This window comes from Malaya genurostris, chromosome 1 (genome assembly GCF_030247185.1).
Source record: "Malaya genurostris strain Urasoe2022 chromosome 1, Malgen_1.1, whole genome shotgun sequence".
Taxonomy (NCBI): Eukaryota; Metazoa; Arthropoda; class Insecta; order Diptera; family Culicidae; genus Malaya; species Malaya genurostris.
The window spans coordinates 58,630,907-58,656,135 of record NC_080570.1 but is presented as its reverse complement, the minus strand read 5'-3'; the positions used below and the strand labels follow the sequence as shown (position 1 = coordinate 58,656,135).

The following is a 25,229-nucleotide window of genomic DNA, read 5'->3' as shown; positions in this document are numbered from 1 at the left end:
TCCTGAATTTAAAAACATTAGCTCGATCATCATCAATCTCGGACAAGACAACCGGCCGCATGCAGTCATCAGCGTGCTAGGCAGAAACATAACAGCCTTATTAGACAGCGGCGCTAACTGTTCGTTGTTAGGAGGAAGCTACGTGAAGTTGGTAGAAGAACTCCAGTTACGAGAAGGCATTGTAAACGGTGGCATCCAAACAGCTGATGGAACTCAGCACAAGATAAACAGCTTCACTCGGCTGCCTATCGTATACAACAATCGGAATGAAACGTTACCGGTACTCTTGGTTCCCACCATTCCAGATTGTGTAATTCTAGGAATGAACTTTTGGGAGAAATTTGGAGTAAAGGCGATTTGCTGTACACTTGAAGCCGATTTCCAGAGAACGAAGTCAACAGAAGAAGAGTCGATGAAAGTCCTGACAGATGAGCAGTATCATAGACTTCAGCAAGTGATAAGGACTTTCCCGAAAGCAACCGGTGGCAAGTTAGGAAGAACTTCTATGTATGAGCATCGGATCGACGTTGGACAGGCAGTTCCGCGTAAGCAGCGCTACTATCCAATGTCTCCATACGTTCTAGAAGAGGTAAACCGTGAAATCGACAGGATGATAGCTTTAGACGTGATTGAAGACGCACTTTATTCACCTTGGAATAACCCTTTGGTAGCGGTAAAAAAGAAACCAGGCCAATACCGCGTCTGCTTAGATGCTAGACACCTGAATTCCGTCATGGTCAACGAAGGATATCCAATACCGCAGATATCATCGATCTTAAACAATCTCGGTGGATGCGCTTACATATCGTCGCTTGATCTGAAGGACGCATTTTGGCAACTACCATTGCATCCAGATTCGAGACCACTAACAGCTTTCACAGTCCCGTCTAGAGGACACTTCCAATTCAAAGTGGTTCCATTTGGATTATGCACGGCGAGTCAAGCATTGGCACGAGTAATGACACAACTGTTTGCAGATATGGAGCCGCAAGTATTCCATTATTTGGACGACATAGTTATCTGTTCTAAGACGTTTGAGGAACACTTGAAAACCTTGGAGGAGGTAGCAAGGCGATTGGAGCATGCGGGATTGACAATATCAACAGAAAAGTCCAAGTTTTGTCGTCGCGAAATCAAATATCTCGGGTACACTCTCAACGAGAGTGGATGGAAAGTTGATGAGGACAAGATAGCAAGCATCGTTAAGTTTCCGATTCCATCAAGCAGAAAGGAAGTTCAACGATTCCTCGGTCTCTGTAATTGGTATCGTCGGTTCATCGGAGATTTTTCAAAACTGGCCGCGCCAATCACAGAACTCACGAAGACAAAAGCGAAATTTCAATGGAATCCACAAGCAGAGCAGGCGTTCCTGAAGCTGAAAGCAGCGTTGGTATCAGCACCAGTATTGGCAATGCCAGATTACACAAAGCCATTTGATATTGCATGCGACGCTAGTGATGTGGCAATAGGAGCAGTGCTATCACAGAACATAGAGGGAGAAGAACATCCTATTTGCTATTTTTCGCAAAAACTCTCATCTTCGGAAAGGAAGTACTCAGTGACAGAGCGAGAATGTTTGGCCGTAATTCGTGCTATTGAGAAGTTTCGAGGATACGTCGAAGGCACCAGATTTACAGTATACTGTGATCATGCAGCATTGAGTTATCTGAGATCCATGAAGAACCCAACAGCGCTCATGAGTCGATGGTTGTTGAGGCTTAACGCATATAATTTCGACATCAAGTATCGGAAAGGCAGCATCAACGTCGTTCCGGACGCATTATCGAGAATTGTTTCTAGCATGGTGTTCGTGATTGATGAGGTTAAAGACGATTGGTACAAGAGCCTGAGAAAGCGGATAATGAACAACGGGGACAGCTTTCCAGACTTTCGATTGATAGGAGATGAGCTGTACAAAAATTGTCTCTGCAAGGATGAGCTTGGAAACACAAGTCACAAATGGAAGAAGGTCGTTCCAAAAGAAGAGCGAACCGATATCATCAGGCGATATCACGATTCACCAACAGCCGCACATCTAGGTTTCTTCAAAACATGGCAGAAAATTCAGTCTCATTTCTACTGGCCAAAAATGCAGCTAGAGATTGGCAAGTACGTGAGGGAGTGTAGTACGTGCAAGGCGAGCAAAGCTCCTAACACTCGAATGCTTCCTACAATGGGCAAGCTGAAACCGGCTAGACTGCCGTGGGAACTGATTTCGATGGATTTTGTGGGCCCGTTGACAAGATCAAAGCGAGGAAACACCGTTATGCTGGTAATTGTTGATTGGATTACGAAGTATGTCATCGTGCATCCCATGCGATCAGCAGATGCGACAAAAATGGTAGAATTCTTAGAGAAGGAAGTGTTTCTGAAATTCTCTCGTCCAAGAATAGTACTGAGCGACAACGGAAAGCAATTTGAATCCATGGCATTCAAATCTTTGCTAGCACGGCACAACATCGTGCACATGAAAACGGCGTTCTACTGTCCAATGGTTAACAACACGGAGAGGGTCAACCGAGTTCTCGTAACATGTATACGTTCACTGTTAGAAGGGGATCATCGTGAATGGGATGAACAGCTTCCGGCGATAACGGCGGCCATCAACAGTGCCAAACACGAAGTAACCGGAGTCAGTCCACACTCAGCGAACTTCGGCAGAGATCTTATTCTTCACACGGACCTGTACAAACAACAGAACCTGAATGCTGAGGACGACCCAAAGGTGGCGCAGGACATGCGATTATCAAAAATCCAGCGAATTCAAAGCTTCATCGTGAAGCGTATTCAAAGCAATCACGACAAATCAAAACAACGATATGATTTCAGAAAACGTGTAATTTCATTCAAGATTGGCGATTTGGTGTGGCGCAGAACATTCGGGTTATCATCGAAATTAAATCACATCAGCCAGAAATTAGATCCAAAATTTGTACCAGCTATTGTTAAAGAGACGCTTGGAGCAAATCTGTATCTCTTAGAGGACATTACCACTGGAAAAAGAGGACGATATCATGCAAAGGACATCAAAGCCGATTAGAGAACTCTTACACAGCTATGTACGCAGACCAAATCTGTTAACAAAGAGTTTTGAAGCTCCAGAAATACCGCAAGTGATCGGGATGATTTACACATTATCAGGGTGCGGCAAGCAACAACTTTTAGACTACCTTCCCACCTTGGTAAGACGATTTGCAGGAAACAAGCCTTCTGCAGGCTTACCGTTAGCGTGTCGTGAGAAAACGCACCCAAGTTGTACGATTAGTGAAGCGAAAAGCCTTTTGTCAGGCGTGCCGGTAGCGGACCGTGAGAAAAACGCAAATCGGAACCTTCGTAGATTCAGCGAAGCAGAGCCTCTGCAGGCCAGCCGGTAGCGAACCGAGAGAAAAACGCATACAGTCGAGTAGAGGAGACAGAAAGCCTTCAGCAGGCCGACTGTTACCGTAACGGGAGAAAACGGATGGTCGAAGCATAGACTCGGGAGTCTTGTCAATCCAAGTCATAGGATCGAGGAAAGCGAGTCATAAGGTGGACAGATTGGTTGGGGAAGGCCCAAGACAACTGACAGTCGCAGCAAGTTGCTGTCGAGACGTCAGGGACGGGATCGGACTTCCTCCCAGAAAAAACTGAGGATGTCCACACGTTACCGTTCGGCGAGAAAACGGATTCAAGCTAGACCATAGCTTGAGTTATGTCGACAACCAACAGAGAATCATTTAGAGTTCTACGAAAACAGCCTTCTTCAGGCAGTCCGTTAGCGTACCGAGAGAAAACGCACCCAAGCACGAAGAAAACAGCCTTCTTCAGGCAGTCCGTTTGCGTACCGAGAGAAAACGCACCCAAGCACGAAGAAAACAGCCTTCCTCAGGCAGTCCGTTTGCGTACCGAGAGAAAACGCACCCAAGTACGAGGAAAATAGCCTTCTTCAGGCAGTCCGTTAGCGTACCGAGAGAAAACGCACCCAAGTTAATGCAGCTTTGAGGGAACCATCAGGAGGATACGTCCATCACGGAAAATGAGAACTCAAGAACCAGATAACAGTACAAACAACACAGCACAATAGCGATAGCGCAGCTAGTTGGCGCAGAGTGGAATCGCACCGGGACCAAAATCGTGCACAGCGAGAATTGCAAATGGACGGAGCAACGCGCCTACCACTTTCGTAAACCGCGAACCTTGGTTCAAAATACTAATGTATGACCGTACAAGAAAGATACCGTGAGAACATCGAAGCCTTCGCAGGCTAGCCGTTTGCTCAGATCGGGAGAAACTGACAGTCGTTGAACAAGCTATGAGCAACACCAGTTACCAGTTAGTGTTACGATAAAAGGCACTCAGTAAAAATACGTTTTGCGGAATCACATTACAATTTCTGGATTGGTGTCAAAAAATTTTCTCAGATCCAGTGTCCATATAATCCATAAGATCGTAAGGGAAACAGTCGCATCAGGGGTCGTCATGACAAATCGTCAGAAGTAACGCGATTCTGGGCGCGGTAAAACCCTTGCTATGGACTCATGACGTTCTAGGGACTAAATACCCCTTTACCTGTGCAATTGTGTACCTAAAATTTGTACTTATCTATCACCTATTTTGTAACTTCTCGTAAATTAATAATAATCTTACTAGTTTAGTTTTATAATAAATTAGTATTGATTTGTGCCTGTTGAGCTAAAGTGGAAGGGTACAGAGAAGTGAGGATAAAAACTCAGTCGGAGACATTTTGCACATATTTTGTGGTGTTTGTGATCGCTACTTTTGCCAGAAATCGCTGGTATATGATTTTGAAATTCAGTTTAGTTATGTCAAGAAATTTTGTAGTATTTGTGATTGCTGATTTTTCCAGAACTCGCTGGTATATGGTTTTGCAGTTTAGTTTAGTTATGTCATGAAATTTGGTGAGCATAAACTTGCGTATTATGATTAGTGTATTTTGGTCATTTGTCTAATGTTTATTAGAGCAAATTTCCGTCTGAGCGATCCACAGTCTCTGACCGACTTTTTGTATAGAAAAGTTTTAGTTTTAGAATTTTTCATGCATCATTTGCAACGGTGCATGAAAAATTCATCCGTTTTGGTAAAGTTGTGTAACGTTTAAGAAAATATGTATAGTTAAACTCAGGTATGCACTGAATGAAAAATGTTGACACTCAAACATAAGTTTGAAATGTGAGGAATTATGCAAATCCACCGCACTGGCATCACGGTTAAGACGCAAACTGCTTCGTCAAATGCAGCTCAAACCGTGACGGATATCTTCTTCCGCACAGCTGTCAAAAGCACAAAAAAAAAGAACAAAAATCAGAATGTTCATTTCGACCTGGTGATCCGTCCAGCGAAGTCACGTGGGTGAACACCCGCAGCAGAACGGCAGAACTGCAGACAATAAGAGTGCGAAACAAAAGGTATGAGCTAACATTGGCCTTCACAAATCCAAAACTGAAGAAAGTTCTTTTAGTCGGATCAGGAAGAACACTGGCAATACACACGAGAAAGTGGAAAAGACGCTAAGCACAGTACCAGACCCCGGAAGGGTAAGAAAATTATATCAGATGGCGTGAAAAGAGATACAAGATGTCCGCCATTTCAGGGTGTGTTTTTTGAATTCAAAGTCCAGAGTGTCACTACTACGCCGTGGTCATCAATTCTCGACTTGGTGGCCCAGGCATCTGACAGCACCACTTCAACGTGATTCGGTTACATCATCGTTTCCGCGTCATCGGGTCCGTATCATTCGGCAGCAGCTCCAGTGCTACATCGTTCCATGGTCTGGCTGTTCCGACATCGATCACCCACGCTACTATTGGTCAACGGCGATCCGCAGCGCCGTGACGCTCATACTACTGTTTATTTTCTACACTCAAGGCATCGTTTGACGTCCACGTGTTTTGGCTCTTCAGTTCTAGCACCATCTTGAACGGCTGTGGTACGACTCATTCGGCATTGGCAAGTGCATGAAATAGGTGTGCTTTTTCTCATTAAGCTTGGTGGACAAACAAACATTTGCAGTAGGAATCGCGCTTCCGCGCGATCGTGAATTCAATTCATTCAGGCAGTTGGACATCAGACTCCAGCCAGCTAGACATTGGTGGAACAGGAGGAAGTCTTCCGAACAGCATGAATTTGAAAGGGTAACTCCGGTACCGTGAGTAGAACTTTTATACACAAGTAGGCATAAACAGGGAAAGAAGTTTCAAGATGAGAGAAAGGAGAAGCTAGTACAGAAAGTGTGGAATATGATGAAGCTTTGTGAGAAGAAGAAGGCAGACGGAAGGAGAAAGAGTGCATGCTCGATATAAATGTTATGAAACGATACACAACGTGAATTTTATTTGGGCTAGTTGGCTTTCCGTCGCCGAAGGAAGAAATTCCTATATTTTATAATTTGACAGTCCACTCATACGAACTGCGTAAAAAACGTATAAATTGTAGCCTCATAAACACAGATTTCATTCTAAAATTTTGCAAATATTTTTGTAATTTTCTGTAAAAGGTCTTCTTAGTTATACATAATTAGTTAATAATATAAATAAAGCAATAGTAACCTTTTATATAAACCATATAATCTAGATGTGTATAGAAAAGTAATTAAGTGAACTGATACAGTCTGTGTTGTCATTTTTATGAATTTAATTGAACGAAATGGGTGTGAATGATATTGCTCATGATTTGGATCATAAACTCATAAACAATTATCTTGATTTTATGAGAAGATAAAATGATTGATTTCGTGGTTTTTTTTAATCATGACAACGGTAACTAATTTCTTTCAGTGTAGCAGTATTAAAACAAAACATTTAGCAACGAACATAATCGAGTTGACATTTATTGAATTACGTACAAAACTATATGTGTTTCTATCGCATTTTCATTAAACCAAATTACATTGAAACATTTGAATTATCATAATTGAACGTTTTGAATGCATGAAAATTAGATATAAATAATAATGATAATCGACAAATGCAAACGGCTGTTTTGGAATGATCTTAAAATAGAAAAAAGATCTAAAATCCGGGTTGGATTCATATTACCAATCACTGGGTCTAATCGATAGGAATATGTCTTTTCCAAATTCATATTCCAAACGTTTGGAATTTATGTTTCATTCTGATACCACCGTTATTAGCATAATATTCCATTGCCCAAATTCATTATTTCTAATAATCAATGGAAATGATATGCCTGATATATATAGTTTTCATTTACCGATTAGCAACTGTACCACTAACATTTTGGTGAACTCTTCTGCTTCTTCTCTTCCACAGCCAGGTTTTCCTCGAAAGCCACCTCGTCTCTTCATTCATTCATTCATTCAGTGGGTGCGGTTCGGAGAGTGGCGGATCCATACTGTGAAGAAACAGATCTTCGGCCGCCTGCAACCGTGGTGGCGACTGGCTCCTCAGTCAGTATCACTTGGGCAGTGCTACGGTGAAGAAGTGCTCCTCGGTATCGCGTGTGTGCTCTTCGACAGTGGCGAAGCATAGCCAAGTGTTTGCCAAGCAAAGAGAGAGTGTGGTCAACTCCCACCAAGCCAAACCTCGGTGGATCGGTGGTAAATAAGATCTAGTGTGCGGGAAAGTGCGTTCCGAATTGTCCGGATACAACAAACGGGTACAAATTTGCTGCAAGGCGAAAAAAAATGAGGGTTGGTCGGTTATTTCGGGCGCACGGTGAGTTTTGTGCATCGCATCCATGGGAAGTGATAGTGGCCCTGGTGACATTGACGGCATGCATAATAACGTTCGACAAAGGAAGTGCGGATCCGTTCCAGCAAAATGTCCGCTCGAGTGCTGGTAGACCTTGTCCCAGCTGGCGGCTCGGCTCAGTAGGGTCGGGTAGTGTTTTTCGCTGTGATGACTTGGAACAGAACGGCATCGATGTGATACTGATGACAATCGTGCGATGCTCGGCGATTCTCTACTGCTACTACCATTTCTGCAACCTCCAAAAGCTGGGTTCCAAGTATATTCTAGGTGAGTGAACTTCGAGATATCTATCAACAGAATGATTGCCAAACAATGTTTGTTTATATCGTAAATCATTTGCAAAGTATCAGTAGTTGGCACGGTTGTGAAAGTTACCGTATTCACTGGAGGTTAATTCGGTTCAAAGTAAAGGTCGGTCAGTCGGAAATATCCTGTAGATTCTTGTCTTTGCTCCAAGCTTGAAAATTGAAGCAAAAATCAAAAACGCCAGTTGTGCTGCCTCGCACGATTTCTCAATTCTTTCGAATTGATCAAGTGGTTTTTACTTTCTCTTCCACACGATGCTTTGACCGAAATTTTGTTATCATCGGCTGAATGCACTGGCAAAGTGGCAAACTGAGCAACAGTAGCGAGAAAACAGATTTAGGAAAAAAAATTCCGGGCGCTAGGTCACGTGACGTGAAAGTCATCGGATCGTCCGCTTCGGGAAAGGAGCATATGAGTGTTATTTTGTATATACTATAAATTACGCTAACTTATGTGTTTAGAAAAAGACAAGAAAAAGATAATCTTTTAGCACCAATTTATGATATCGTGAAGTTTAGTCGAAACCATGCATTTTGGCAGCTTCTAACGACTCGACGTAATTGTGATGAAATGCTTCCACCAAAGAATTAGTCAACATGAACTCGAATCCGTTCGTCGTTTCACACAAACAAGGATGGCCTTGATTTTGAACTGAAATTTGCTTTCTTACACACAGATGCTAACTATATTATTATTATCAATGTAATTCGGGTTCTGGTCGGCGGTGATGCATTTTCAACACATGTCAAATAAGTAATTCACGCTTCAGTTCAGCATGCCACCGTATTCTATTCATGAAAATGTGTAAATTAACTTTCGGGGGTGTTACTTTGGATGAATTTTACAAGGCTTCACAATCCACATTACCCCTGAAAACGTACATTGCTAGTTCATTGTGAAAACAATTAACGGTTTTGTTTGTCAAAAGAAATAATTCGTAATAATTGACGCTCTCAACGTCATACGATCGCGATTCATGCATGCATTGGTACATAATGTAATTGTTGCGTTGTACCTAGAAACTTAAAGTAAAAGGATGTGACGTTGGTTTGGCGGGGAAGTCCCGTGCAGAAAAAGTGATACTCGTATACTCAGTACCTGTTCTAAAGTTCGTTCTGTTCACTAGCGAACCATCATCCGCCTAGTTCTTCGTTGGTCAGAAGACAAAGAACCATATATGGAACCCCTCGGTAGGCTTGGGTAAACCTGTTTTACCGGACATCTCGTTTGCGTCATTATCTGTGTTATCGGACGGGATTGACGTCATTGTTCAAAGGTGTCAATGGTGCACGAACATAATGGCATGTGAAACGATTGCATTACGTGGAAAACCATTATGCTAGTAAGATATCCAACAGTTATTGCTTAATGTTTGAATGGTTTACAAAGGAAATGCAAACAACAATCGTTTTTAAACTATTACTTATAAAATCGAAAACAATATTTTTATCAACCATAAATCCAATTTGTTTGTTTGTTCTGTATTCATATAGCCATGAACATAATTCAATCCGTATTCCACCAGAATCTCAATGAAGATATCGCATGCTTTGATTACCATTTTTAGTTCAATGAGTATTCTGAGTTTGATCAGCCCCTGCCAGCTTGAAGCGAAATCAAACTTCAGTTCAGCAACGCCATCGCATGGCATCACATTCAACGTATCATGTCAATTGTATGGGTGCGCAGTGCTGCTATTTTGGCGCGCACGAATTTGACATTTCTCTCCACTATTTGGTGTCGTATGTTCGAGCCCCGGCCTGGAAGGATTCGTAGTGTCAGTAGAATCGTAGCACCAACCATGCAATGGTTCTGTACACTCTGAATTGGCTGCGAAGTCTGTTGAAACAGAAGGTCAAATTCCACTACAGGAATGTAATACCAAGCAGAGCTAATAAAAGTCATTTTCATTGACTGAAAAATAAACGAAAATGACAAGAAATTATTGTCACTCTCAGTTTCGCTTGCAAACTATGAGAACGAAATCCATGTCCAGTCAATGACATAAACGGGACAGTAGTTTCAAAATTGTGTTTTTTCTTTCATTTGCCCTCTCAGTCATTTGCAGTTTTCAGTGAAAATCCTATAGTATTCAGTGTCGATATTCAACCAAAGCTGTGAGAATTGAAAACGACAGAAAAAGGTTTCACAATAAGTTTTAACTGTTGGTGCTCGAATTTGTAGTAGTTTTGGTTTCCAAAGAAGTTCTGGGATGTAATTACTTCGATTTGCCATATTGTAGTCACTTTTTATAGCCAAGCGTCACATATTTTCAATACACCGATGCAAGAATGAAAATTTCAATTCTGCTGTTGCTACCTGAAGACGTTAGTTTGGTTTCGTCTTGTCATAGAGGGAAGAGTGACGTTGGCAATTATACTCTCTCATTTTTTCGATGAGAAACTAAAATGCTTCGTCTCTCTTCGTTTGTTCTGGTGTCGGTCATTTGCGAATGAGACAGTAAAACATTGAAAATGAGACTGCTGAAATGGTTTCTTTCATTGAGAATGTGTGACAATTTTAAGCTCTGATACCAAGGCTTTGCTCCATTACTTCTATGTACGAGATTCAATGCGGACTCGAACGAGAGCGCCATTTTCGCAAAAAAGGATGTTGCCAATGATTTGGTCGGGAAATGTGAGAGCTGTATATCTTGTTAATATGATGTCTTTGGTTTGATTAAACATACCAAATATGCGGAGTTTTGAATATGGATGCGAGAATTGTATTAGATATTCTACGTTGAGGAATGGGAGTAAACTAATTGGTGAATACATTCTGGTTTGGGATCGTAGGATCGGATATTTTCGTTTTGTACAATCTAAATATATAGGAATTGTGAAAAATCAAATTTCTTGGTACAGAGGCAGTTATCCAGTGGAGGTTGCAAAACTTCTATCGCTTTATGTATTGTTTGGGATGTGGGAATCATTGTTTGCTATAGTAGCAGACTCTCCGTTGAGATCAAGGATGCCAGGTTTTTCTTATTCAAAAATCTGTGTTTGATTCAAAAATCAGAAATCTGTATCATTTTTAAAATCTGTGCAGCATATTGAGAATCTGTGAAACACAAATTAATCTGTACACCTGGCATCCCTGGTTGAGATGATACTGCCTGCAAGAGCTGTCAAATCGGTATGATTTTTTTTAATGAGTCCACGTTTTTACAATTTCTGATAAAAACGGGTCAATTCAGTTGAAAAATCATCGCAGAAATGGAAGAAAAAGTCTTACTCGTAAATGGTAATGTAGATTTCAAGTCCTTCATTAATTAAGAACTAACCTAACCCAATCATACAATTTTTTGTCGATTTTCCATGTTTGATCGTAGTTTTTCCAGCAGAAATAAACGATATAAAAGTATGTTATTATTGAAGCTGGACACACTGTTTACCTTACTGTAGCGCTCACAGTTATCGAACCTGGAATGTTTTGACATCAGTTTGTTTGAAAATATTTCCTCTTTCAGTGCAAAAAAAATCGTCAAGATTCGTTTTGTTCAAAGAAGTTATGTTTGATGGAAGGCGCCAAGCGAAAATTTATTTTGGACACCTTCTTCGTAAATCTGACGGTCGAAAAATCGCGATGTCGTTGAAATTGGTTAAATCGGGTGTTTCCAGACAGCGACAAGATCTAGAGAATCGAAAGCTGTATTTGATAATTTTGGAAACGATTGTCGCAAACGCGGTGTTGTCTAATAAAGATAGCCAACAACCAATAAAATAGAACACTGAAAAAGAATCTAGTAGTCAAAAGGCGTTTTCAAAAATTGTACAAAGAGGTTTTTATAAAATACGAAAGACGCATTCTCACGGACGACGAAATGTTCGTAAAGATGGATTGTGGGTAGCTTCCCAGACAAAAGTTCTATAAAGCCATTGGTCGAGGTAAATAGCCCCTAAAAGCAAAGCAAAGTAAAGCAAAGTCTTGGCATTACATTCCTTTTGTGGAATTTGGCCTTTCTGTTTCAACAGACTTCGCAGCCGATTCTTAGTGTACAGAATCATTGTATGGCTAGTAATATGGATCCTACTGACACTAAGAATCCTTCCAGGTCGGGACTCGAACCAATAGCCCCTAGCAAGTTCATATTCGATTAATTCGCAAGTAAGCTTATGATCTGGCAAGGTGCTTGCAGCTGCGATTCTCGTTTCAAACTAGATTATGGATTCCAGAATAAACAAGAAGTGCCTTAACATGCGTACATTAAAGTTCACCTTGGCCTTATTTGGCAAGCTAGCACTACTGTGGCATCGAGAGGACGGTGTGGTGTTCTTCGGAAAGGACATCAAGAGATGAGAGAATAATTTTTTTAATGTCTTCTTCTGATCTAACTGCCTTATGGTGGTTCCGATGCGTCTGCTTCATGATGACACATTACTTTCTAATTGACTGTATTTCCGGTGCGTTCAGGGGATTCAAGTCCTTCGGCATGAAGTTGACCGTATTAGCCTTCTACCAGTCTAAACAGCTTTCGAGTAGACGTTTTTGGAGAGATTTCTTTTTCTGTAGACGATTTTGGAGACATTGCCCGTTGATCGTCCGGTTGTCATAAATGGAGTGCTCCGCTTTCAGCATGAGCAAATTGCTTGCCACATCATAGATTTTTTTAGCGAACTTTGACATCTGATTTTCCAACTGCATCTTGCCGTTCATTACAACCATTTTAAGGCACAAGACTCTTTGCAAGCGTATGAGTAATGTCACCAATGTGTGCGTAGAAAACAAATTCCGGGGCTTCTTTTCCTGATTTCAATCAATAAGTCTTCCATATGGTTGAAAAATAAACCAATCAGTTCATTCTGGTAAAAATTGCAATTCAAGAAAAGCGAAAATCTTAGTGTAAAACTACCGTTTTCCTTAAAACTGCTCGAGAAAAATTATTTCAGTTTCGGCTTACTTCTACTGACACATTTGCTTAGCAACAAGCATTCACAGACATTTGGAGCATTCACAGACATTTTCATAGACACTACTTATACAAAGGTTATATGCACATAGTTAGAATAAGCGGCAAGAGTAAAATGATATAGAATCGGATCGCGAAACGGGATAAGCGACCGTTTGTTGCTTCAGAGAGGATCCCCACAGCAGCGTGCTAACCGTTGATTCTCAGAAATGTCATCGAGAGAAATTCGCTCTCGCACTGGTGTCTATTCTATGTTAAATTAACCATGCCGGGTGTTTGTTGTTGCGATGATATCCGCCTCTCTTTGATGGCACTGATTCAGTCGTGTGAAGAGTTGCTGGTGAGCGTTCTTTGATACAATAAAAGCCATCCTTGCGTAAAGCTATTTATTTTTTCGGAAAACTGCTTTTGTAACAGAAAATATATTTTTTTATTTTGTGTAGCGCAATACAAATGCATTGAAGCAGTGTTGCTAACTTTTTTATTATGGAATTAAAATCTACATTCATAATATGTAAGCAATTTTCCATCAAACGTTGGTGAAAAATTGATCAAAACTGATATTTCATCCAAAATGTCAGGGTTAACATTCATTCGAGAATAAATTGTTGTTAAAAAGATTGTTTGAAACTCAACCGTGCAAGCCATTGGCATATATGAATATATAGATCTATGACATACGTACCAAATAAAATGTATGAATACACAAATTACCAACACAAATTAACTTGGTTTACTCTTGATCCTTAAACGTGATTTCCAAACTAAGTTTCACTTTTCCGATTTTTGCATTTGATCGCTCATATGAATTGCCAACAAAAAAACACAATTAAAAGATTTTTTTTCATTAGATACTCAATAAACTTTTTTATTAGCTACAATTTATTTGATCTTCGAACAAGCTAGTCAACCAGTATAAAATCGATTAGAATCTTAGAATCGACAATCTTTGAAAAAATTTTGCTGAGCCGAGGTCCTAAAAATATCGCCGCCCGATATGAACTGACAGATATTGTGAGAGAGAAGATATGTTTTTGTATATTTTATTGCGCTCCATGGAGCACAAGCTGCAGAAAAACAACACAAACACTTCGAATAAATCTAGTTTCGGTATTGCACATACGTAGGGAGAACGCAGTACTGGAAATTATCACCATCAATAGATGCGGAAAATGTTTTCGGATACGTCGGTTCGAAGTAAAGCAGAGCTTGAACAACATTGCGATTGTCATGATCAATCAAGTTGACAGAATGCGTGTGCCTATGCGTGTTGAATGATAAAAAGTAGCAATATCACGTTCAGCTTCCATTCGGCCTTTAGTACAGTCCAGTTAAAATTGATGGTAACCCAGTGCAGTTGCCCTTATTTTTTCCAAGTATATTGGAAAGTGGGTCAATGATCTACGTGCAAATATAAAAGGAAAACAAAACAACACTAACACATAGAAACTACTCTCCACTGCCTAGGAGATCAAGTGTCGCAGAGAATCCAAGATCACACTTGCCGGTAGCACACTGCTCTACTCGTACATATATAGGTGCACTTAGGGATGTCGCGTTTTTTGAAATACTCGATTAGTAAATAATCGAATACAACTTTTCAAACTAATCGATTTGCTTGATTAATCGTACAGAATTACTCGATTAATCGATTAGCTTGCGATTAAGCATGACTAAATTTGATGGGCGATCTAACGTTGTGTTTCACTGCTAGATGCGTACGTGTGCGAGGATGATGATTGCAATATTAGCTGTCAAAATACAAGGGAAAACGAATTTTCACTTGTAAAATCCTTTATAACTTACATACAACGTCATTTTTTCAAGCGAAAAGTTAATTTTAGTGTGAGAAAAATCAATTTCTACCTATGTTATTGTAGCAGCACCCAAGATTCTGTTTTAAACCAGGCATATTTTCAGATCTGATCTTAGCATGCGAGAAAAGGTTATGTTGATAACTTGGAATGATTTTATTCGTTGCGTACATTATAAAATATTACTTGAAAGACCGCACATATGCGCAAACCTAAGCGAATATGCGATATTATGATGAGGAATAGTATTTTACTAAGAACTAATTCCGGATCTCGATATTGATCAACATATCATATTATAAAAACAAAAATGATTACACGAAACGAAAGAAAATAAATTTTCTTACATTTTAAAATAAACAGTTCTTATAACAAGTCCTAGAATTCTACAAAATAATTGAAATTATATAAGAAAAAATCAATCTTAAGAAAGGTTCAAAAAATGAAACATAGATGGCGGGTCAGGTGAAATTAGTTCTACGTTCGATTGTCAATTTTGTTTAAGTCGATTTGTTGTTTCAAGTGGTGCCGGATTGTTTTCGAAACAACTTACTTATTTCACGCACAAAAATTAAACAAATGCCTAGTAATTAGAATGAATAGATATTCTAATTTGAATCAAATATTGGTCTCGTTTTTATAAACACCATTAAGTCACATGGCAAAATTTTCTTTGAAGAAATGCAGGCGAATTATTCAAAATAGAGCATATTTTTAACAACCAAACGAAAGGGAGAATTTTTCTTCTTCGATTACTGTTATGATATACACTCAGCCAGTACATAACAGATCTTCAGGTAAGTGGCAGGATGCTTAGTGACTTTAAAACAAACACGACATATTTTTGTAATAATCACAATTTGTTTGGAGCCACCATGTCCTCGATTGAAGGAATAACATTCGAGTTTGAATCTATTGATTTGATGTTTGATGAGCAACTAACCGTTTCATCGTTTTCATTATACTGTTTTTTTTCTGAATGAAGTTTAAATTACTTAATTAAGCTCTCGGTCCTCGCACACTAAGATTACTAGAAATCAATAAATCAATTTGAGGTATATAAACTCAAAAACTAGTAATATAAACTAGTAAATATGTATATAATAGCTTTTAATCAAAATATGGCTCTTTCAAACAAGAACAAACTAAGAAAAACAGAGTTGAGAGCATGGAACTAAAGCTTTCAGAATGTCAATTCAGGAAACTTGAATTATCTCAGGTTTAAAATTTTTAAGCAGACGATTTATAAGTAAAAGATTCAAAACAATTTTGGTTAAATTTTATTAAAAATATTGTGCGATTAGTAATATAAATAAAGAAATGTCAATATTTTTGATAGAAAAGCAGTGTAAATATTTTTGATGAACCAGAGATTATCTATTAGAATAAAAAAAAGCGGGTGGGTAATGTCAGCGACATAACTGGATGTCGTGAATACGAAAACAACTGACATGTTCCTTAACACTTCCGAATATCAATTGTATGAATTATGCAAATATTCCCCTTTTTCACATTTTTCGCAAAAACAAAGAAGGCTTCACTTGATCTCGAATACTGTGAATTTCACACAGCGAAAAGTGCACAAATCTAACCGAATTGTTCTTGATTTGCACTAAACTGAGGATAATTACCTTCGATTTGCGAAAAACAAATCCTAATAGTTCTTTAGAAAACTTTTAGAGTCATTAGAACGGCTGATATTGTGTAATGCTCTCCACCGTTGTTTTTTTTTTCCAATGCTAATGACTGGCAGCTGTGACGTAATCGCTCTTGTCGGTAGCGAAACTAGCTGTGCAGACGACACAAAATACATCTGCTCGCAGTGGCGATAGAATCCAAACTGATTCAAATTTTGTTAAGAGATTCCCTTTTATGTGATTTCGTTTGTAGCTTTTTCACTAATGGGCGGTCCTAATGGCTATAAAATTAGTCGCATACAGAATTTTAATGTCGATTATTTCATTTCGGATTTGCATAATTTATTGAAAGAAACTATCAATATGCTGTAGGGATTCGTTTCTAGCATTCAGAAGGACCAAATTGAGGAACTCACTACGATATTCACAACTTTTCGTAACATTTTTCTTGAACGATTTGTTGTACAGCAGCAGATATTTTGTTCTCTTCCTCAGAACGCGTTCTGATTGGCTGGTGTTGACATGGGTTTTTCAACAGTGTACTATTGAAATACTTCAATACTTCTGCTATACACGTTTAAGTTGAAAAATTTCGATTCTATTGGTAGTTAGATTATATAAATCCTTCCATAGATCACTGAGCTATGAGCTTTAAAAATACGAGAAAGGAAACGCGCCTTATGAATTATCCTCTTTGATACTCGTTTATACCAAACATTTCAGAAAAGTTGAATTTTGAACTATTTGAGATTATGCCACACAACTGAAAATTTTATCATAAAATTGTGATCATATTTCCGATGGCATGTAGCAAAAATTATGTTGATTCATTAGATACAACAAGAGATATTCACGATCAAAAACTTATCACTCTCTCAGAGGGTAAATTTTGAAAAGGCACCCCATAGTAAAGTAAGTCGTATTCACGACAAAATCAACAGAATTTTGTGCAGTTTTTGATAACTGTGTACAATGAAAATCTGTGCACATGGCATCCATTAAAACCTCTCAACTCATTGACAAAATGAAACGAAACCAAATTTGAGGAATACAATTGAGAAGATTATAATGAACATAAGTGAAACTGGAGTCATTTCTTTCATTTTATTGTATTGTAATTTTCACTGGCGGTTAGCAAAGACTGCGATGCGCCAAAAAGCGACAGAATGCCGCAAAGGAAGCGAACCTGTCATTCGCATCAGTTCATCCTCTTCGAGACCCCAAGTCACAAGCATAATTTTTAAATTGGTATTAATCGAAATCTTTGTGTTCACCTACTGCTTTACTTGAAACACTTTCGATTTTAACTAAAAAAATATACTACTATGAAAAATTGTATATCATCTCCTTTAAAATTAAAGTCATCTTTGACAGATACATATACTCATTGAGGCTTCAAATGAACAAATAATTATATCTTGTCGTAAAAGAAAATTTCATGTTGAATCTGTAATTGCCCTTGGTTCACCAGACGATTTTTTTCTAATCGATCTAGATTAGATACTGTCTGAAAAAACTTCGAAAACCTCTAAAAAGTCTGCAAAACTGCATAGTTCGCTAAAAAAGATTCCGATTCCGTCGCATTCTATGCTAAGCTGAAATTCGCAATACTAATCGAACCAATAATCGTAGGAAATTAATCGATTACTGCGATTATCTGAAAGAATTCAGTCGATTAAATTTCATTCGATTAACTGTGCCTTTACTCGATTATTCGATTAATCGATCGATATTACGACATCTCTAGGTGCACTTTTAATTGTGCCACTAGCTATGAACCGTACCGGGGTGTGATTAGTGCTCTAGTGGTGAGTTGAGATGACAGTTTAATTTAAATTCGAAAAGATTCCAGTACCTACATTTTTCGAACAATAATCCATTGATTTTTTATGTTTCAGTTTTGTTTTAATCGTATTTATTGGATATTGAACTAAACATTGATTGCAAATTGGTTCAATGGTTCGAAGTTCTCAAAAATATCCACATTGAATATTTCGCATTCGAATTTTGTACTCGACGGTATTGCCTTACCATGTGCTGTTGCGCTGGTTTACGTTGCGCTGACGGCGATTCAAGATCAACTTTGTTGACATTGATTCTGCCCTGACGGGGAAAAAACAGCAACTTTCATGTGTACATTTGATCGAAAAAGAACTCGCAATGTTGTCAGATATTCATGTACGTAAGTGTAAAATGTACAAACGATTTAGATTAGAATGAAGAGTCTTTGAATTGATGTATTAATATGCATTCGAACGACACTGCATTCACCCACTGTAGACTTTACACTTCACAAAAGATCATTGATGGTCTTTGACACCCGTGTATCGAATTCAATGTCTAAAAATTTATGTAAATCATATATTAGGTAGGATGGGTTTTGTTCGTTTCGTAACGCATTTTTTCAAGAAATTTATTTTTGTACACGTGGGTTTTACCAAATTGGATTGACGCAGAAACTTGAACCACTCGATGTTTCACGTGAACTGTTTGTATTCGTTATACGTCACACGGGAGGCACTGATACGAGAACGTGAGAGGTTTATGCGTCAGTCTGATTTATTTTGAAAATTTTGATTCGCTGTGGCTACAAAATTTCAACTGTGTCATTTTGAAGAGTTCTTGAACAGAACAACGTAGGTTTATCGAATGTTTCAAAACTTACACGAAAACAACTTCTCACGTGAGTCATGGTACTCCATATATTTCAGTTTAATAGAATATTTAGCCAAGACGCAAACTAGCTGTGAAATGTACTAGATCTTGACATCGTGCTATTGCAAAAATTGCCTATTTTACGCTAACCATTATGACTTTAAATCCTGCAAAGTAGGTAGCCAGGGTGGGTGGGAGCAACAACAGCAACAACAACAACAAAAATGAATGCGCCAGTTGCATTATCTGTTTAGTAATAGATTACGTACGATGTAATAGCACACGTGTTTGTGTTTTTCTTTTTTTTTGTGTTACACCGCACACGAACTGTGGCGGTTGCATCTTTCCCGCCAGTTTGGTCGTAAGGTAAAAAAGTTTTCAAGTGAATCAATAGGTTGCTCGTTCATAAAGTTCGTTTAACATAGGAACGCAGGAGCAAGGTAGGATAGTTTCTGAAACCGCGCGAGCACGAGTAAAGCATGAGGCGTCCCACGTGATGTGAATTTAGTATTTTTCAACAGAACTGACTAGCGCTTTCACGCATTGTTGCAGTGACCAAGTATTTGTTTCTTTTTTGTTTTCTGTCTAGCATATGGCGGTAGGTATTAGTGGTTTTTACATTTGGAGAATCAAAAACCTACACGGAACTCCTCGCGATCGTGAAACAACCAAAATATTAGATTTGATTGGTTAAAATTTGGTACAACTAATCGATTGTTTATAATGTTTTCTAAACTGTCATTTTTGTTTTTCGATCAACAAACAAACAACAGAAACGATGGTTGAAATAACAAAATTTTTGGTTGAAAATAAGATGCTGTCAGTTAGTCAAGACACACACGCCTTTCAATTTCAATGAAGATTTTAGTTACAACAACCGACCTTGTTTTTGATTTAACAGTTATGTGAGTTGAAAAACAAATCGGTTTTAGTTGTTTTAGAAATTACGATTAGTTATTTCAACTTAAGCAAAATTATTGATTTTGAATGACAATAAAATATTCCTTATTGATATACGTTCTGATTTTTTAAATGAAAATTCGGTATGTTAAAATATATAAAAAAATATGTAATATTCAATATAAATAATATATTATGTTATGACGGTATAAATAAAAGTTAATGTTGTTGTTGCTTTATATTAAATGAATTATTCACTGAAACCATTTTTATTTTTGTTTTTAATATACTGTCATTTAGTAATGCTGGTGTCAATTGTGACCACTATCTTACTTACGAGCAAAAAGTCGAACCGAATGCACTAATTTTTATTTTTTGAGCCATAGCAACTTACAGTTTCAACAGATTATATGAATGAATATTAAACATTTTCAATTTAATCGCTTTGTTCATACAATTTTTATACATGACTTGAAGATAACATGATGCTCATTCATTAACATACATTTCACGATGGAGAATCAAGTTGATTTTAAGACCAAAATTCAAACGCATACAATTCACTGGGTTCTAGTTTCGGTTAAACACGTTTTGTTAATTGCAATATCTTTAACGGCTATCAGTTCTGTGCATAGCACTACTTTATATCAATCGTTCCTTCTTGTAACACCAGAGCAGTAAAGATGTAGATAATTTATCATCACATTAATATTCTGACAACTAGTGTTATGATAAACATTAATTTACTATCATTCAAAAGTTATATAAGAGTTTTACAAACGTATATAATAAGCGAATTTCGTTTGCATGAAAATGTTTGAATTTCAACTAAAGTAATGGTTGATTTTCCATTGCGATTTTTGTTTTGCTTTGTGCTGTTTTTGACATTAGACAGCATCAAAAACAACATATTTTTCAACTACTTCAATATGTTCAAATCAAATAGAAAATTGGTTGAATCAACTAATTATTAGTTAAAACAACAACTGCAAAAATTTAAAATTGCGAGATCGTAATTTTTTGATTGGAGGGTTTTCCGTGTAGACTCAAGGATCATTACCAAATTGCACTTTAATTGAACGATTTATTATAGCTTATTAGTTTATAGCTTAAATTATAAACAATTCTTTAGTTAATGTTGTTTACAATGATCTTACGAAATCCTCGATGGTTGAGAGGAGGTTCTATCAGAGTTGGTTAAAAATACAGTCAAACTTGAGATCTTTCTTCGAGATAATGAAATGATATAAGAATTTTCAGTTTTGATTGTGAATTTTGCCTATTATTTTTGAAAAGGCTGGGCTCCACTAGGATATTGATAGTGCGTATAATCTTTTTCCGGACAGGAATCGAGTGCTGAATAATACTTAGCCAAGAATAGATCCCCTGGGTTCCTCCTTGCGTGTCGTAAAAAGTCACAATTTCAAGAGTATCTTTTTAATCATATTTGATAGCTCTTGTTTTTTTTAAATATTTGATTGTTCTTGTTTTTTTTACCAATTTCCCTTCAATTACGTTCAACATTCAGTTACTTAAAAATATTTACACTAAGGTCTTTTCTCGTGCGGTCTTTTTATGCGGTTTTTATGCGACTTTTTTATGCGAATTTTCAGAGTTATGCGGTTTTTTTTATGCGAAGTTTCAGAGTTATGCGGTTTCCTTTCTGCGGTTTTTATTCATGCGAAGTTTCAGAGTTATGCGGTTTCCTTTCTGCGGTTTTTTTATGCGAAGTTTCAGAGTTATGTGGTTTTTTTATGCGAATTTTCAGAGTTATGCGTTTTTTATACGGTACGTAAACTCGCATTAAAAAAGACTTCAGTGTATTCTTAATTTATCGACAGAATTCTTTCGTATCTATCTCTTTAAGCTTCTATGAACATTACAGTTTTTTCCCATTTTTTCATGTTGTTTTCTGATTTTCAACATCTTAATTTGAATGATTTGCTTCTCCCAAACATGACAATTACTCCTTCGGTCAATCACGCAATTACGGGTGGTCTGAAGTAGACCTCAGCTCAAATTAACTTCATTATTTTTGAATACTATGGTCATGCCGAAATACAAAATACCGGCTGCAAAGTAACGGCTATCAATGATTATTTTTGTTCGTTTTTATTGGATTTAAAAACACATTTCCATTGGGATGTGGAACCAAAAAATGACTGAGATGATGAAAATAAATATGGGGTGTACCATAAAGCATAAACAAACACGATTTTAAAGCGCCTTTGTTGTTATCAAATGGTGTTTCAAAGGTTGATATTATTAATGTGTATTTTTTTTACATTTTTATCTGCAAATCTCAGAGTCCGTGGCAAAAAATCTTGAAGCTCCCATGAGAACCGTTAATTTAGCAAAAACATGAAATGGACTGAGGACTTCCAAGATGCAGAAAAAGCCTGACGTGGAGTCTGGCGTTTCTGTTTCAACAGACTTCGCAGTCGATTCTTAGCGCTTCATTGTATGACTATAGTACTATAGTATTAGTCGATTAGTACTACGATCCTATTGACGATAAGAATCTTTTCAGGTCGGGGCTTAAACATACGACAACTGGCTTGTAAGACCAGCGCCCTATGCATTGAACCACCAATGGTGCCTACTCCCCATATTAAGGGAACATCATAATCAATACTCTTTTGGTTGGATTTGATATCAGTGCATTACGAGAAAGAAACGGTGACCTGGTACAAAGCTTACAGAGTCGAATCCGTACCCAAGTAGATAAATTTTCTAAACTGTACCCAGGTCAGACAAATTTGAACTTTTTTTTGTGCCCTGACAAAGGCATATTTGCAGCGGATTCCATTACAACTTTTGAAATATAATATGAAAAAGTATTCAAAATCGTTGGCTAAAAGTACCCAAAATCTTTGGCTAAAAACTAAGCTCGTATTGTTATTTTCAGTGCTCGAATAGTTATTTTCAGTGTTAAGTTAGTGTTTATTCACTATTTTTGAATAAAATGCGTGCAAAAAACGTAGTTTTTTTCGATGTACTGTCCTTCGAGGCAAATTTTGAATAGTATGAATCGGATCAATAAATCAAGAAAATTTTGCTTGAAGATGAAAAACATGAGTTCAAGAATAACCCGTTCAAAGTGTCTCGAATGTACCTCCTTCTAGAAATGTGAATCGTTTCCAAAAATCCTTTTACACACATATTCTACGCATAAGTGGCGTTTGTACAAAATAAGAAATCAATAATTCCGAAGAAAATGAAAGAACCGGGGAGTAAAAAAGCCTAAACAAAATTGAAACTACTCCGGCTGATCCTACACCTCTTGCAAAATTATCATTAATACTGGAATGTTTTGTTACTTTACTGAAATTACACAGTTGTGCGCTTTTGATCAGACTTAAATAAATATTTAAATAAAAAAAAATCAATAGCGCGATACTTGTGTATATCACCTACTCCGCGACACCAACAGAGTGAGTAGTAGTCTTTCCGCAAAGTAGGTAAAACATATGCGATTTTTCCAGTTTTTATCGGTAAAATGTACAATGTGGGGTAGAATGACGCTATCGGGATTTTTTTTACTGTCTTAATCAGCAGGGAATAGAACAAAAATGAGTTTTCAATCTACTATGACATGTAAAACAACGAAACGCAGTAAAAGATAGTTGAGTTCCGATATTTTGTTGAAATGCTCAAAAGTCAACTGAATAGAACCTGATATTTTGATACCTAAAGGTTTCGCCAAGTACAGGATGTATTAAATTGAAATTACGTTTCCATGTCCGTAAAGTAAACGGCAACTGGTATTGGTGGTTGTGTTTCCTTTACTCTTCCAATATGTCCACGGCAACCACTTGACTTACGTATCTACCCGAACCGGTAATTCATTGCAGTTGCCAACCCAGCATGCCCGTACAGAATGTCAATGTCGCTTTGGTCAGTTGTGTACGCAATGCTCGGTGGCTGTTATATGCAACCATTTTCGCTTACGTGCGTTCGTATTTGGTAGGTATTTTTTATCGTCGGTTTTGCTCTGCCCGCGAAAATCCACATTCAAGTGGGAAATTGAACAATTTCAACCGTGATCGTTACGGAGATATTCAGACTGCAATGCCAGTTGAATGTTTGTTTACATTACAATCGAAACATACTCTTCAAGTGGATTTTCTAGGTATCACTAGTTTAGTATCTACATGCACTTAAAGTGGCATCCAGTTTTCGGTAATTGGATTGACACCTGCATCAGGAAGGAGTGAGTTAAATAGTACTCAGTTTCAAGAAATTTGTTTTTGGAATAATTATAATGTGAACATGTTTGTTTTTACATTTGAAAACAATACTATTTATATCAATGGATCCATTATTTGAAGGAGACTCCCAAATAACGCTCTGCGTAGGAACATATTCTGAGCAAAGTCAAATATTCATCGATTCTAGTATTCCCCGCTCTCATTGGCCACGTTACGATTCCTTATTCGTGGGGCCGTGTTCCAAAGAGTGCTCATTGAAGTTTCTCTTGACAAACCTTCGACAAAATGTCTCCAATATTTCTTGGGCCGAAGCAAACGGCAACGGCAATTAACAGTTTTGAAGGTCAAAACGAAGTTTTGAAAAAAGGTGCTTCAGGCTCCCAAATTTCTTACTGTTGGAGCGGATTCTATTTATAATTTGTTTTTATTCTTCTGCTTAGAATAGCTTGAGAGTGGTCTATAACGAGGGCATTAATTTCGGTGTTGTTATCTTCTAGAATCTTATATCGCTTTGAAAAGTTCATCAACTTCTTTATGATTTCTTTATTCGCTTTCGACAGCCGACTGTCGAGAGCTCAACGTATCTGTGATGTGACGTTCATTGTACATGATTCAAAATGTTGGGAGATACACAATGAATGTGAATAGTGACGTGATATACTTATAGCAGAATTAAATGGTAATAAAATAAATTCACCCTTGTACTAAAAGATGTAAAAACCTAAGAATTCTTCCTTTTTATTTTAGTTTTTGCCTTTCTCATATAGAAAGGCTATGCAATCACTGTGAAAATCGACTTTTTAATCGAGACCCGGAGGGCCGAGTGTCATATACCATTCGACTCTGTTCGTCGAGTACGCAAAATGTCTCTCTCTCTCTCTCTCTCTCTCTCTCTCTCTCTCTCTCTCTCTCTCTCTCTCTCTCTCTCTCTCTCTCTCTCTCTCTCTCTCTCTCTCTCTCTCTCTCTCTCTCTCTCTCTCTCTCTCTCTCTCTCTCTGTGTGTGTGTGTGTGTGTGTGTGTGTGTGTGTGTGTGTGTATGTATGTAACGTTTTTTTTTTGCACTAACTTTTCTCGGAGATTGCTGAAC

General features: G+C 37.9%; 1 protein-coding gene across 2 annotated transcripts in view; it reads left to right on the top strand.

Annotated features, from left to right (window-relative positions):
• The window catches only part of LOC131440166 (3-hydroxy-3-methylglutaryl-coenzyme A reductase), a 73,203-nt gene that overhangs the window by 35,861 nt on the left and 12,113 nt on the right, over positions 1–25,229 (top strand). Inside the window, exons 1-4 of one of the 2 annotated variants that reach the window (XM_058611216.1) lie at positions 5,189–5,405; positions 5,459–5,534; positions 5,591–6,145; positions 7,269–7,976. In XM_058611216.1, the coding sequence (XP_058467199.1) occupies positions 7,643–7,976 (334 nt within the window). In that variant the 5' untranslated portion in view covers positions 5,189–5,405; positions 5,459–5,534; positions 5,591–6,145; positions 7,269–7,642. Of the gene's footprint in view, positions 1–5,188; positions 5,406–5,458; positions 5,535–5,590; positions 6,146–7,268; positions 7,977–25,229 lie in introns of those variants that run through there. The other variant, XM_058611215.1, reaches the window with a different exon arrangement.